General features: G+C 41.0%; 1 protein-coding gene across 2 annotated transcripts in view; it reads right to left on the reverse strand.

The window, feature by feature from the left end:
• Positions 1-341: 341 nt before the first annotated feature.
• The window catches only part of TMEM71 (transmembrane protein 71), a 32,517-nt gene continuing 16,297 nt past the window's right edge, over positions 342-16,561 (reverse strand). For both annotated transcript variants that reach the window (XM_058564954.1, XM_058564952.1), the window contains exons 6-10: positions 12,445-12,630; positions 8,091-8,166; positions 4,795-4,856; positions 4,644-4,704; positions 342-1,389 (exon numbers count right to left, since the gene is read on the reverse strand). In XM_058564954.1, coding sequence (XP_058420937.1) covers positions 1,374-1,389; positions 4,644-4,704; positions 4,795-4,856; positions 8,091-8,166; positions 12,445-12,630 — 401 coding nt within the window. In that variant the 3' untranslated portion in view covers positions 342-1,373. The remainder of the gene's footprint in view (positions 1,390-4,643; positions 4,705-4,794; positions 4,857-8,090; positions 8,167-12,444; positions 12,631-16,561) is intronic.

Raw genomic sequence — 16,561 nt, forward strand, 5'->3', positions numbered from 1 at the left:
GGCAGAGGGAGATTTTACTGCAGAGGCGGAGAAGTTGGTATGATGATGGAACCAAGAGATTGGAGGTCTGGGCTTTGATGCTGGAGGCAGGAGCCACATGCCAAGGAATATAAGCAGCCGCTAGAAGCTGAAAAAGACAAGGAAACAATTCTTCCCTGAAGCCTCCAGAAGGCAAACAGTGCTGATAACACGTTGAGTTTAAACTTCTGACCTCCAGAAATGTAAAACAATAAATCGGTGCTGTTTCAAGCCACCAGTTTGTGGTAATTTGCTAAAGCAGCTCCAGGAAACTAACACCGTGTTCAATGAATGACTCTCCTCCAAGATTGTTCTTAGTCTTTATATTTAATTTGCCAATGACTCCATTGATTTATTTGTATAATACTTTTTTCAAACAAAAAATGCCCTAAATACAAATGATATAAAAAGTGAAATTTTGACATTGTTGTTTTAAGGAAAGACAATTTTCTCCATGCAAGTTTCTAGACAGAGAATATCACATAGAACAAATTTGAATTGCAAGCTATATTTGCTTTGGGAACATATATCAAGCAAGAAGGATAGAGAGGGAGCGTCTTCTACAACCCTCCAGTCAGTTGTGCAACTGCACAATTTTTATGTGTTTCAAAGCACTCTGGTGTTTTGCCTTTATTTTGCCCTTAAGGGATTTTTTCTGTTATATCTTTATTTTAATTGCAATTTGAGTGAAGGGTAATCATGAGCCCCAAGAAGGTTGAAAACTTGGTAAAGAAAATTGTTCAAGAGAAGCATATATCTTTAAAAAAATGGCTCTTGCCCATTGTCCATCAACCATCTATCTATTCTCACCACTTCCTATTGAGCCACTCCTTTGGGGAGAATGATGAACTTCCACATTATATTTTATGTACAAACTGTATTTAGTTACTTGCAAGTTGATATTGATTATATAAACTTGCTTTCATTGTTCAATTAAAGCAGTTCAGCAAAGGATAGGGCGTGTGGGTGGGCCCAGGAATCTGCATTGTTATAAACTCCTCATAGAATTCTCTAATGAAAATTAATGTTTGAGAACCACTGCCTTAGGGAATAATAGGGGAATATTTACCCAGGGGGTTTGTTCTTGATCATATTTCCCAGTCCTTTCCCCTTCAACTGCTGGTGTTTGCAAAAGAAAGGCAAATTAATATCATTTTCATGAGCTTATTACAATTATGAGGGCAAAACAGATTTTTTTTAAAAAAAATCACATAACCAAATTAAATTTTTTTCCCTCAATTATCCAGTTGCTCACTTCCTTCCAATAAAGCAGTTGATTCCAAGTCAACTCCAAGCCAGACAATTTCCAGATGTTCAGATCGAAGACATTCATCAGGGGCTCTCCCAAATGGTTGTCAAATTTTGGCAAACCTAGATCAGAGAAAGGAGAAAAGAAATGCATAATTCATCCACATACACAGGAAATGCAGTATCTCCTCTAATCACTACACACACACACACACACAACTAGCTTGGGTAATCATAACCAGGAAAGTGGAGCCTCAGCTTAGAGTAACTTTTTTTTCCCAGCAGTTTCTCTGAAAGGCTACAGAGGTTTTTTGCCTCTAATTCTAACTTGGTACTTAGTTAACTACCATTTCATATTGGTTTCTCTCCCTATCTGTACTACTCCCTATAGAAAAGAAATCCCCATAGGGTAACAAGTGGGTTTTCCTCATATTTCTACTCCCTCAAGTTTATTCATTCATTCACCAACTATATAAACATACAGTCCTGCATGCAAGAGTAGAGAGAATTGGCATTACCCATTTTGTTATTATGAAGTCATAAATGTGCAAAATGTACACAGCTGATGCTAACACATTATTGGCCACACAGGATACCTATTTGAAAGGGATACTTGGGTCAATGGTGAACAATATAGACTGTCCTCATGCTCACAGACTTCAAATTTAAAAGAAAGTGGTTGAATAAGTATTGCATTGTGGTATGAAAAGGTATGTGACTTGAGAATTATAAAGTGCTAAAGAACACTAATCTAATTGAACTACACATAGTGCAGAACAGGCATGGGAGGGCTACCCTATTATTATTATTACTATTATTTTGTTCTGGTGAGGAAGATTGGCCATGAGCTAACATCTGTTCCCATCTTCCTCTATTTGGTATGTGGGACCCCACCACACCTTGGCTTGATGAGCAGTGTGTAGGTCTGTGCCTGGGATCCAAAACTGTGAACCCTGGGCTGCCAAAGCAGAGTACACAAACTTAACCACTACGCCACTGGGCCAGCCCCCTATTATTGTTTTTTGAACTGAATTCAGTGTTTGGTCTCCACTCCCTTAGATTCTATCCTTGATTGTTGGAGGAGACTTCTGAGTCATTCTTGACTCTTGATATTAATAACTATGTCTTTGACTTATTAGCTTCTGGATGTGTTTGTATATGAGGGAGAAGATTGCAAAATCTTTAATATATAGATGCAGAGCTCTTGGCTATAAGGGAAGTATTTTAAGAAATGGTGAAACAAATACATTCAATTTAATGAATATTTATGGTGTATCTACTATTTTCAAGGCATTGAGATGGATAGAAAAATGAAGTCAATAGTCCTTGCTGTCACAGGTCTTAAATGCAAGAGTGTGTGTATATGAGACCGGGTGGGCAGGAAACAGGAAAAAATAGAGAAGGAGAGAAGAACAAGTTAAAGTATGTACACAAATAATCAAAGAAGGATCTTATTCCATAATGAGGCTGTAGATGAGAGTGTGCAGGATAGAAATATCATCCTGGTCCTGAACTAATTTCTTTTAGGAGAGAACAAACAAGGAACTCAGAACAGTGGGAGAGGCCCTGAAAATAAGACCTGATACAACCTCTGCAGGCAGATATTGGCATTCCAGAAAGCCTTCCCTGGCCACACCCCCACCCCTCCTATCCTGGCAAAACCTCTCTCCTGGTGGTCCCATAGCTTTTGTGCTAAATCTATGCTCACACCTACCATATTAAAATGCAACTTCACCTTGTCCTTTATGTGTCTCTGTAGACTATGAAATCCCGAAGCCTTGGCATTGCAACCCTGGCACCTAGCCACAGTGCCTGATCCTTGGTAGTGACTCTATAAATGTCTGCTGAGTGGAACTGGGCATCCAGTGCAGTACACAACACATCATAAGTTCTCAATAAAGATTTAGTAGGTTTAAGTGATGCCACTTCAGAAATCAAGGTGTACCTCACTTTAAAAAATCAAGGGCTAAAGGTTTGACAAACCATATTTCCAAGGTTCTCAGAGACAATGTGCAAAGAATTACTTGGAAAGGCTATCAGAAATGAAGACTCCTCAGAAATTTGGATTCGGAAGATCTGAAATTGGGATATAAGCTCCCCAGTTGATTCTAGAGCAGATGTCCCCATGCCTCACTTGGAGAAACTCTGCCCTCATTACAGAGCTTCCTCAGAAGATGGTACTTGTGTTTCTGATTAAGGGTACATGTTCATCTTAAAACCCAAAGAGAAGGGATTTATACAAACAATAATAACGTTTTCATTTCTGACAGTTGGGTTACAAAATGGCTCTTTGGGTGAAAATCTTTTGTTCAGATATTATTGGTTAGTCCAGCCCTGACTAGTGTGACATCTCAGCCCACAAAGCTGAGCACACATGCAAACCTGTAATTACCGCCAGGTGAGGTAGACTTCTAAGTCTCTGCACAGACCTAGAGAGGGAACTGCAGCTAGGGTGAAGGAAGTGGGTATCTTAGAAGAGTTTTAAACAAATGTCATTTTACAAGAGCTAAAGAAAGGGGATTTCTCGGGTGACCTCAGGACCCAATTTTCTAACTATCAGGTTAAACAAAACTTAGCTATGTCAATGCCAGCCCCCAGAAAACTGGAATGCCTGGAAATTCAGAGAAGCATCACTCAAAGTGTCAGCAAATCAATATTGGCTTGAGTCCTAAACAAAATAAATCTTCACTAAGCCCCATTGTGATTTCAGAATTAACACAAAGATTTCATAAATAGGGCAACACGGTGTCAAGAGCAAAGGCTAGTAAACTCATTTGAATTATAGACCTCAGTCTCCAAGCCATGGGAGTTGGCCTCTGGCAGCCATGTTGAAGTGAAGGTAATTAACACAATCCATCTTGCAAAGAGATGGTGCTTTCCAGGCTGTTTGAAATTCTACGAGCATCTCACCCAGACCCCAGTAACTCTTTGAAATATGCTGAACCATGGCAGTCAGCACACAGGGGGATCGTTATGTGAGTGAGAGATGGCAGAGCAATCGCAGTTTGTAACTGAGATCATTTCACGGGCAGTTTGCCAGCTATTTGGGAAACTATAAGATAAAGGCCCCTCAATCTGAGGTATTTATCAAGTGCAGTGCTCGGAATCTGCAAAAGCCCTTTAAACACAATTTAAAAATTTTAAATTTATTATTTTCGTAAGTCCTGTTGCCTTAAAAATTAATTCTATCTATTTTAAAGTAAGGATTTAGGAGACAGGATGATAATACTGTTAGATTTTAGTGGTAACAGAAAGTAGTCTTCAGGATAAATGATCAGGGCTTTCCTATATGAAGTCATAGCGATCTATTACTCAGCAGAAAGCTTTCTCAGATATCAGGTTATGGTCATCTCTGTCCAGATCATGATAACACTTACCAAGCACAGGTGGTGGCTTTGAAATAGCTGGCAAGGCTGGGAAACAATGACTTGACAACATCTTGGATGAGAAAGAGAAAATATTTAAAAATGACCAAAATTGGAGTGAAATACAGGAAACAGAGCAGCAATTTGGCAAACTGTTACTTACAAGCAATAGTTATCATCAAGGAGCATGTGAAGACACTGGCTAATAGTCCTCCCAGAAACCATCTGAAACAATAGGATTGCTCAGGTTTAGCAAACTAATTATGCATTTCCAATACATGAGATGTTCTTTTTTTTTTTTTTAAGACTATAAGTATTAATTTATTTATTTATTTTTGCAGGGAAAGATTTGTCCTGAGCTAACATCTGCTGCCAATATTCCTCTTTTTTTTTTTTTCCTCCCCAAAGCCCCAGTATATAGTTGCATATTCTAGTTGTAAGTCCTTCTAGCTCTTCTGTGTGAGCTGCCGCCACAGCATGGCTACTGACAGATGGGTGGTGTGTTTCCGAGACTAGGAAACAAAACCGGGCCACTGAAGTGCTGAGAGTGCAAACTTTAACCACTAGGCCGGCCATCAGGGCCAATTCGAGATGTTCTTTTAGACTTTCTGTAGACTTACAACTTAAAGATTTACTATAAAACCACAGTGATAAAAATAGTGTGGTATTGGCAAAAGGACAGACATATAGATCAATAGAATAGAATAGAGAGCCTAGAAATAGACCCATGCAGATAGAGTTAACTGATTTTTAACAGAGCTGCAAAATCAATTCAATGGAGAAAGGGTAGTCTTTTCAACAAAAGGTTTTGAAACAATTGTATATCCAGATGTAAAAGAATGAACCTCCACGCATACGTCACACTTTAACACAGAATTTAACTCAAAATCAGTCATAGACTGAAATGTAAACCACAAAAGTGTAAGACTTCTAGAAAAAACAGAGGAGAAAATCGGTATGCCTACTGCTTCACACTTTGCCAAAAAAGTGTCTTAAAATTTTAGATTTTTGCCGATCTGATAGGTGATTGAATCGCTGGGCGGAATTTTTTTAAAAAAAGAAAAATGTCTCCATTGTTTTTATTTGCGAAATATGAATCATTGAAAGAAATTACAAATAAATACAAAGGAGAAAGGAAACTGTCATCAAAAAATCCCACCACCCTTCAACAGCTATTCTTAAAATCTGATGACTATCCTTTCAGACATCTCTTCATACGCATTTTAAAAACTTTTTCTAAGTTGAGATTCAACAAATGTACAGAAAAGCATATAAAGTGCACATCTTGTTTTTTTTTTTTTTTTTTTTTCCACTCAAACCCTTGCAATCGCTACCCAGACCAAGATATGGAATATTCCCAGCACTCTATAAGATTTCCTTGTTGTCCCTTCCCACTCTTTCCCCCCAGAATTACCCACTATTGTTACATCCATAAGAACTGATTGGTTTTGCCTTTTCTTGAATTTTGTATGTATATGTATCTCTGAGATTCATCCCTGATGTTACCCACATCAATAATTCCTTTTTTAACCAATTTTTCGCTTAATCTTTTTATTTCAGAATCACTTTAGATATACAGAGAACTTGCAAACAATAGTACAGAGGGTTCTCATATACCTCTCATCCAGCTTCCCCTATTATTAGCATCTTACAATACTGGGGTATATTTGTTGTAATTAAGGAACCACACTGGTGCATCTCTATGAATGCGACTCCACACTTCATTTGGACTTTACAGTTTTCCCCTAATTTACATGCTCCAGGATCCCATCCAGGATGCCACATTATATTTAGTCACGTCTCTGTAGGTTCCTCTGGGCTGTGACAATTTCTCAGACTCTCCAGTGTTTTGATGACCTTAGCAGTTTTGAGGAGTACTGGTCAGATCATGTGTGGATTGTCCCTCAGTGTGGGTTTTTCTTGTGGTTAGACTGGGGTTCGGAAGACCATAGAGGAGAAGTGCCATTCTCATCACATGGTATCAAGGGTACATGCTCTCAACATGACTTATCCCTGTGGATGGTAACCTTGACCATCTGACATAGAGTTTGCCAGGTTTCTCGCCTATAAAGTTACCTTTTTTCGCTCTTTCCATACACTACTTTTTGGAAGCAGGTTTCTAAATGCAGCTCATGCTCAAGGGATGGGGAGTTAATATCCTTCTTAAGGGGGGAGTTTGTACAGAAACTAACCTAAGAGGAACATTTCATTCATAGTCCTGTGAAATAAAGGAAAGCGTTCCAAGAGAAGCTAAGTTTGGGAAACACTAAGTTAAATAAGGCCAATCAAGTTTCTTCACTATATTATTTCACTGGCCCTTTATTACACTAATGCACACTATGATTCTCCAACTTGGGGCATATAACGCACAATTTTGCAAATTTATTTTTAACCACAGGACCTGCCCTCCTTTTCGTTCTTTTGGTCCCATTGTGATCTAAAAATACTTCTCAATCCTCCTAATTATCTGGGAAGCTTGTTTGAAAATACTGATTCTTGCTGGATCTACATTAGTATCTCAAGGGATTGGAATCAGGACTTTGTATTTAAAAACACAACTCCACCAAATGACGTGAGGTATCTGATCCTCAAGAGGGTCAACAAATATCGACGAGCCCCTGGCACTGGGGATACAGAAGTGAAGGAGATGTACAACGTCTCCACTCTCAGAGAGCTCACATTCTTGTAGGGAGAGATAGATCATTAACGTTTAAACAAGTGAACATATAATAGGTCAGCTGGTGATAAGTGCTGTGAAGAAAAGTAAAGCCAGGTGTGTGTGAGAGTCATGTGCTATTTATACAGGGTTGTCAGGGAAGGGCTCTCTGATGATGGGACATTTGAACAGATTCCAGAAAGAAGTAAGGGCACATGTTATGAGGCTTTCTGGAGAATACTGTACTAGGCAGAATAAACAGCAAGTGCAAAGGCCCTGAGGCATGAGTGGGCTTAGCAAGAAGGGACTTGATCACCGCCCTGAAGACTTGGGCAAGAAAAGAATAGGAAGGGCATGCTAGACAAAGGGTAGAACAGAAACATGCCTATAATCAGGCAAGAGCACTATGTGCTCTGAGATGCTGAGGGGGCTTCCCTGGAACAGACACTTTATGTTAGGATATAAAAATATAGTGGGAAAGATGGAGTCCCACTGGGACCCTTGAACTCCAGGCAGGGGCACTTAAACTGTATCTGTAACCGGGAGTCACTGAGGATTTAAACAAAGGATGATACATGGTAAAATCCAATTTCTAGCAAGATCCACTGGCTTTTGTGTGCTTTGTGAGATTATGGGAGGAAGGAAGTAACAGATAAAGGGGCACTGATCATGGACAGACAAATGAACAAATCTTAGCCACAGAGATACCTAAAATGCTTTGTGAAAGAGGCAAGGAAATCATCAATCAATTACAGCTTCATTAATTATGAATCACCACTGCATGAAAATAAAATCTGGATTACCTTGCACATGCAGAAATGATTAAACATGCAACAAGCAGAATCACTTGAGAGGATACTTCTCGCAACAAACTGGTTTCTAATAGGAAAAATAAAAATAAATAAATTAGAAATCACTGCTGATTAAATAATCTTGGAACAACAAAATCATACTAACACTTATCTTCCACACATCCCTCCCAAAATTTTTCAGATGTATGTCAGCTCAGGCAATTTGTCATAAGTAACAAGATAAAATGATCAAATGTTGTACCGGGCCATTCATTAGAAAATTTCTACAAATAATCAGTTTCTTCTGTCATTAAAAAATAAATGATTGGGGGGCCAGCCCCATGGCTTAGTGGTCAAGTGCGCGCGCTCCGCTGCTGGCGACCCGGGTTCGGATCCCAGGCGCGCGCCGACGCACGGCTTGTCAGGCCATGCTGAGGCCGCGTCCCACATAAAATGAAGGAAGATGGGCGTGGACGTTAGCTCAGGGCCAGTCTTCCTCAGCAAAAGAAAAATAGGACGATTGGCACGGATGTTAGCTCAGGGCTGATCTTCCTCACAAAAAAATAAATAAATAAACAAAAATTAAAAAATAAATAAATAAATGACTGGGCCACGTAAACAGTTTTGAGCTTGCCTTTTACTTTAATGTTGGGGAAAGGAATTGGAGATGTTATGCTAATGTCAAAAATCTAACTCTGATGTTGATGATAATAATAGTGCTTCAAATTTAGAGAGTGCCTTATAATTCACAAAGAGCCTTCATCCATCGGTTCATTTAATCAACACAACAAACTGGTGAGGTAGGAATGATTACCATAGTTCTGCACACGAGAAGACCAAGACTGAGAGAAATGACGCAATCTGTCCAAGGTTACACAGCCAGAAGGTGTCAGAGCCAAGACTGAAAACACACATCTGGCCAGAACATAATGTTTTTCCTGAAATGGGGCAGGGAAAAAGAATTGCAACTTTGCGTACTGGGAGTCTCTAAAGGGCAAAAAAGAAAATACATATCATGAACTCTTTGGCTTTGGGAAACTCTTTGCTATCAGTAAAGTATTGCAGCGCTGTTGAGCCACAGTGCAAGTGACTCCAAATCCTCCAGCAGGTATACATGTAAGAGTGAAACCAACCTCAACCCTGAGTGTTACTCCCATCACCTAAAAGAAGTCAGAGCTGGCTTAAGGATTACCACATAAAGATTTAAAGGAAAGTATAAATAGTCCTCAACTTCACTTTTGCCAAACGCTTCAAAAGCTCAATTTTGCAATAGTTGTTTAAAACTTGGAATGGCTTTGTGCTATGAATGTATTTATTTTTGCTATTTATGCTGTGAATGAAGATTGAGCCAGCTAACATGACCTACTTAGTCCAGAATATGGGCGGAATACTGAAGACTGGCAATGCAAAATATAGCAGTCGCCAATGACGTCACTGCAAATGTACAGTGTTTCATGTATACTGAGAATTAAGCAAGTTATTGTGGGTTCAGTTGAACATCAACCATCCTTCTCAAGTGTGTTTCTATTCTTAGCCTCCTCCGACTTCATGTGGAATTTGGAAAACATTTTTTCGCAGAAACAAGTCTAGCTTGACAAACTGCAAAGAGCACTAGACTTAAATACTGAAGGATGACCAAGCTTAAATTCAAGTTCTACGAAGATGAGTCATGTGATTTTGAACAAGGTGTTCATTGATTCGTTCCATCAATAGTCATTTACTTAGTACCTATTTTGGCTTAGCTCAACTGTAACCTCCTTCGGGAAGCCTTCCTTAATTCCTTTAACCACCTCCCCCACCGTGGTCCTTAGCTGCTCCCTTGCTGTACTCCTGTTATACCTCATGCACGTTTCCATCAGCAATCTTTTCACACTGAATTAAAATTGCTGTTTTATTTCCCCACTAGACTGCAAGCTCATTGAGAATAGTCGGCATCTATTTGCTGTTCTTTAGTGGCAGTGCCCCTACTTTCATTGGGGAACCACCCCTCCCATTCTCTTTGTGCGCTGTTCAGGTGGAGAAACTAATTTCCCTCCCAGCATTTGATCCACTCCATGCCATCTCGAGGTTCACATACTTATCGACAAAGTGATTGGTTTTGTCATGTCAATGGGACCCTTCCAGACCCAGTGAAACTGAGCTTCTTGTCATAACTCCAAAAGGTTATAATCTCTTTCTGCTCGACTGGAAAATGGGAAGTTGTAGGCACAGGGCCATCAAGAACGACCACGGAGTAATAGCCTTTTAAAGGGTAAAGCTGACACAGAAGAGAAGAGGCAACAAAAGTAGAGACTAACAGAAACCTAAATCTATGCCTGGAATCCTCGTTACTGTGGACCAATCCATTTTGTTCCTGATGAATCCATTTTGACTTGGCTTTCCATCTGCTGGAACTCAAAACGCCCTGACTGATAAAGACCATGTCATGCATGCCCATATCCTTAGCATGTGGAACATCACCCGGAACAGACTGCACACTCAAAATCTACATGTGAAGAAGGTAAAATAGAATCAGATGGAGAGCTTGTTCACCCAGGGCTTTATACCCAGGGGAGGAAGAGGAAAATAGTTCCAAGAGAGATACATACAGAGTGCTAGGGAATCACGGGGATGTAAAGTGCTACCTCCACCACCCAGAAGGGGGCGGAGAAGGCCCCACAGAGGTGATCTTGCTTGGTTTGGACCTTGAAGAAGGAGTAGGGTTCTTCCAGGTACAGTCAGTAGGAGACACATTCCAGACACAGCAAAGAACATGCACCAAGTCTTACTTCACCTGTCTAAACTTGAGTGTCATTATCTGTAAAATGGAGATGACACACTTATTTGGATCAGCACCGTCGTGGAACACCTGCCCTCTGCCAGGCACTAAGTGGACAGTTTGGAGTCCACAGGTGACTAAGACATAGCACCCATCCTCAAGGAGCTCGTAGCCTGGTGGGCGAGATGCAGAAGTAAACACGCAAAGGGCAGTGCAGGAAACAGGCAGGAAAAAGGGAGCCCTGGGCATTAGAGGAGCACAAAGAAGGGTCACTTGACACCCCCTCCCCAGAAGCACGGGGTGGGCTCCCTGGAGGAAGCAGCTGTGGAGCCTTAGCAGGTGTTGATCACCTGGAAACTGTCTAAACAATGAAAGCTGCTTTCTCTGTCGCCCCATCACCTGGAAAGGGAGCTAAAAACCCTTTAGCATCTACCCAATAGCTGCACTGGGAAAAACATGGAGCAGGGCATATTGTCTTTGGGAGTAGAAGAAGGGATGGTCAGTGAAGTGAATAGTCATGATTTTGTGAAGGCCAATAAAGAGAAGATATTATTCTTCCGTGTAACCTCAATCTTGTATAATCATAACCTTAAATTTTTTGAGTATTTCGTATACACGACGTATGATGCTAAGTGCTTTACATGAATTGTTTTAGCCATTACAAGATAGGAACTATGATTATCTCATTTACAGACAAAAATGTCAAGTTTTAGAAAGTTTGATAAACTGCCTCTGAGTTCCAGCTAACAAGCGAAAGCTGGGCTTTGGACCCTGGCAAGCTGATGACAGGGCCTTGATGCAACACTGTGTGCAAACATGGTTAATCTGATGTTAGCAAACTAGAGATTTGGGGAGGTGCTTATTGAACCTATTTCAGATTTACTCCTGACAGGAAATACCAATACCTTTGTATCTTTTGACCTTTCCTTGCCAGGGGCATAGCATTAAGGGATGTTTTCTTCTTCTTTTCTTTCTTCCTTTTTCTTATCTTCATATAGAATACATCACATACACAGCTAGGTATGAAGAGTAAAATGATAGACACTTGTGTGCACTACCCAGATTTAGTGAAGCTTAACATTTTTTTTTTTTTTTTTTTTGTGAGGCGATCAGCCCTGAGCTAACATCCGCCAATCCTCCTCTTTTTTTGCTGAGGAAGACGGCCCTGGGCTAACATCTGTGCCTATCTTCCTCCACTTTATATGGGACGCCGCCTCAGCATGGCTTACCAAGCAGTGTGTCTGTGCGCGCCCGGGATCCGAACCAGAGAACCCCGGGCCGCCGCAGCGGAGCGCGCGCACTTAACCGCTTGCGCCACCGGGCCGGCCCCGAAGCTTAACATTTTGCCAAATGTCTTCAGAGTTTAAAAAAAATAAACAAAACACTGCAAGTCCAGTCCTTCTGATGCCTCTAAGGTGACACCCTGAAGGCAGTCACCTCCTCTGCTAATGCATCATATGGGTGCTGGGAGCACCCCAGGTCCTCCCCTCCTCGCTCAGGTTGATACTAGTTCCTAAGTGTATATGAGTCATCTCTAAGTCATTTTTGGGCCTGGAAAGGAAGAATTCTCTGGGTGTGGCAAAGATTTAAAAATAAAACCAAACTCACTTGAATGATTCAAAATGTTCCCTTGGAGATGTTCAGGAGCCACCAACTGGGACTGAAGAGATGGGTCATGGGAGTTTTCTCTGGGAGTCTGAGACGTGACGTGGCTGGCAGAGGAGGCTTTCACAGATTCTGCATTCGGCTTCTCTGACTCCCAGTCATCAGTTAGAGAACAGTCAAAATCACCTCCTGGAAAAGCAAAAGGATTCAGTGTGTGTGTGTGTGTGCGCCCGCGTGCATGCACGAGTGTTCGGTGACTCTCGACGCACGGTAGATAATGATCATAACAATAGTAACACTGTTGGAGTAGGAGGGGAGATGGATCTCTAGATGAGATGGCATTTCAATTTGTCCTCATCCTTGAAGGTTGAAGAGGAAAAGGATCTTCAATGCAGAGATGATCAAAGGCTAGAGAAATGAAGGTTTTGATGAAGGAGGCTGATTCCAATGTGGTTAGAACAAAGTGACCAAGGGAAGCCCAGTGGAACTTGAAGCTGGAAAACTAGACTGAGGGAAGGTCATGGAAGGCCTTTCGGGCTGAGGAGTTTGGAATTTACGATGCAGGCAATGGAGGGATGGAATGTCTCTGAGTGAGGGTGGCACTGTCCACACAATTCTGTGGCATTTTTATGTAGATGAAATAATGTGTGGTTTTGATAAATGATAAAATCCAGGTGGCCCTGAAAGAGATTATGAAATGGAAGCCTAAGATTCATGTATCGAAGGAGACAGGCCATCTTATCCCTAATCCCGAAGTGTTGGGGACCGGATGGTGGATTTGAAGGATGTGTGCCGGGTATATGAGCCTCTCATCTTTATAGTAGCAAACATTATAGCAGAGCCAACTCCTTCTACTTACAATTCATTCAATAAACATTTGTTGGGGCTGGCCCCGTGGCTTGGCGGTTGAGTGCGCGCGCTCTGCTACTGGCGGCCTCGGTTCGGATCCCGGGCACGCACCAATGCACGGCTTCTCTGGCCATGCTGAGGCCGCGTCCCACATGCAGCAACTAGAAGGGTGTGCAGCTATGACATACAACTATCTACTGGGGCTTTGGGGAAATAAATAAATAAAATTATAAAAAAAAAAAAAACATTTGTTGAATGTGACTATATATCAGGAACTGATCCAGCTGCTGGGATATAATAGTGAATTAGACAGACGTTGTCTTTGTCCTCATGTGCCTTACATTCTGATGGGAGAGATAGAAAATAGCTTGTAATAAGTATCATGAAGGAAATCCTCTGGAAAATACATTGAAATGCTGGATAACATATAACAAACATCTTTTTCTAATTTTTTTTTGTTCAAAGAGGCTATTTGTTGCATATATAGTTTCAAGAACACATACCTATTTTATTCTATGAATATTTATACATAAATATATTTTACTGGCCCTAAAATTAGCCTGACATTCCCTCAAAACAACAAAGTCAAGTTCATTTCAAAAATATACAACAACAAGTTTCAAACACATTAAGATAACTCCTAGTAAGGATTGATGTCTTCAACATGAGGTCACCAAGGGATGACGTTTAATCTTTGATCCTTGATTTGAGTCAGAGATTAAGGGGTACAAAACTCCTCAAGCCAAAGCTTCATTGGAAAGGATGAAGGTGTTAAGAATGTCTTTCAAGCACAGGGAAAGTTAAACACTTTGGCTCAACTACTGGAAGTCTTCCGTTTGGTTCATCTGGCAGAACTATGTCTAGGAAATCTCTTGGTTCCATCTGTGGTGGTATGTATAATATCCACCCAAGGCTCAACTTCTCTCTGATGGCCTTGGGTAAGAATATGAGGTAATTTAGGGCTTACTGACCTAGAAGCAAAGTCACTTACAGAGAGTAGCTAAAAGTCATGCCATCGGATGTAGGTGTTTCCCAGGCTGGTGTCTAAAATACAGTACAAGTCCAACAAACATTTTTTTAAATGTGCAGCTGAGCTCAAAATAAAAGGATATTCCCAGAGGCCAAGCCAAGGAAACCCAGAACTACAGGTATGAGCTGTGGCTGGAGCTGCCCTGAGGAGTAAGGAAGAGACTCAGAAATCATAGTAACCAAAGGGCTGTGGTTTAAATGATTCTACAGAGACAGAGAAAGGCCTTGGTCTCAAGAAAAGCAGAGAATTGGAACTGAGTCCCTGCATGTAACAGGGGTTCAAAAGGATAATTTTCCAATGAAAAAATAGGTTGAAAAAAATCTTTCCACTAGTTCAGAGAGAGGGCACAAAAGCTTACTTCTTCTGGCCTAGGTAGAGAGTGGGAGGAAAACGTTTCCCTTGACTTTTTATAGGTAAATGGGTTTTGAGTTCAGATTTATACTAATCTGAGAGTTAATATTTTAGAAAAGTCTGAAGCTGGTGCTAGCCCTGTGATGTCTGCCAGAAGCCAATGTAAAAGCCTAGTGTAGAAACACTCTCAACTCAAGCTGCACAGATTCCCTCAGCTAAAGCATACAGGAGATGAGCTCACAGTACAAAATTATAAAACACACAGGGAGATAATCTCACATGGGTAAGGAAAATAAGTACGGTGCTGCGGAAGAGAGCGATTCTGGGGTAGGAGATGAATAGAGTGGCCATGAGGTTACTGCTTGATTTAAGCATTGAGCAGTGGGCGTGATGTCTGGGGAAATTGTCCTAATTTATTTTACTTTGGGGAAGCCCCAAAGGAGGCCTATAAAATTTGTTTGTTTTTTCCTCCCATAGTATCTCCTTATTTTTACTTCTTATCTAAATATGACAATTTATCTATGGTCCATATGAATCTTGGTTTCATGGCTAAGAAAATACTCAAATCAACTGGGCAAACACTTACTGAACCCACAAATTGTAGGACACTGGGATAGATGGGAGGAATACAGGGAGAATAACACATAGGCACTGCCCTGGAGGAGGTTGCAATTCTAGGTATGTGTGTATGCGTGTGTGTGTGTGTGTGTGTGAGTGTGGGTGTGTATGCTGGTGGGGGGCAGTGAGAGGGGCATTGGTCATGGGTAGGAGATACATGTAAACAGATGATATCATTTGTTAAAAAGAAACAAAATGTGGCTTGGTGGAAACTTCAAGGACTTGGGCTTCAGAAAGACCTGAACATGAATTTTAATAAGAGTAACACAGGGCAATCTGTTTAATTTTTCTGACTGTGACTTTCCTCATCTGTAAAATAGGACAATAGCTTCTACTTTTCACAGTTGTGATAACTGAATGAGATAGGATAAACGTAGACATTCTGAGATATGGTATAAATGGAAGGAACTGAAGCTTCTATCATTAATATCCAGATACAGTCCCTGGTTATAGACCAAAGGGGATGGTCAACTCCATGTTGGAGGTGGGAATATGCTGGTCAATCATCAATGGATGTTTCAAGGCAGAAGGGATTCTTAAAAATTTATCACCATAGAAAGAAATGAGTTTATTACTCAATCTTAGAAAAGGGAATTTTTCACTTTGAATTGGATATCTAGGAAATTGCTATATAGTGAAGGGATTCCCTGACCTGTTCCCAGACATCTCCAGGCACAGGGTTTATGACATATGGTTGCTTTATTTCCCTGACTTCACTGCATGACAATGTCTCTTCTAGAAGAAAATTCCTTAGAGGAGGGAAAGGAGTGTGGCCTCTGCCGCCTGCCCCAATGCAGAACTGAATACACATAGCAAGAGGGTCTCCAGGAAAGATCAACTTGAAGTGTGGCAGAGAACATCCACAGCTCCTAAGAAGAGTTTAGAGACAGGGACAAAAGGAGTGCAGGAGAGAAGAAATGAGGAATCAAGGAGGTTGTTTTCACTGTATAGTAGAAACTTCAAGGAGAACAAGGAGGATACCGGGCAGCCATAGTTAAAAACCAGAAAGGCTTTCTCTGCTTTGGCTGCTGTCATGGGATACTTGGCGCATAAAGTGACTAAGGAAAGATAATAGCTAAGTAGAAAGACTGAGGCAGCCCACAAGTGAATCCCCAGAGAGGACCCCAAGCCAGAGGAGTTTGGGAAGGGGAGCAAGGGTACAGGAGAAGGCAAAATCTTCACGGGCATGGGGCAGGCTGATCTACTTATTCGTTCAGTGCAGAGTTATTGTATAACTGCACACACTGCACTGTGCAGGAGCTGGGAGAGGAA

The sequence above is a fragment of the Diceros bicornis genome, chromosome 21 (genome assembly GCF_020826845.1).
Source record: "Diceros bicornis minor isolate mBicDic1 chromosome 21, mDicBic1.mat.cur, whole genome shotgun sequence".
NCBI lineage: Eukaryota > Metazoa > Chordata > Mammalia > Perissodactyla > Rhinocerotidae > Diceros > Diceros bicornis.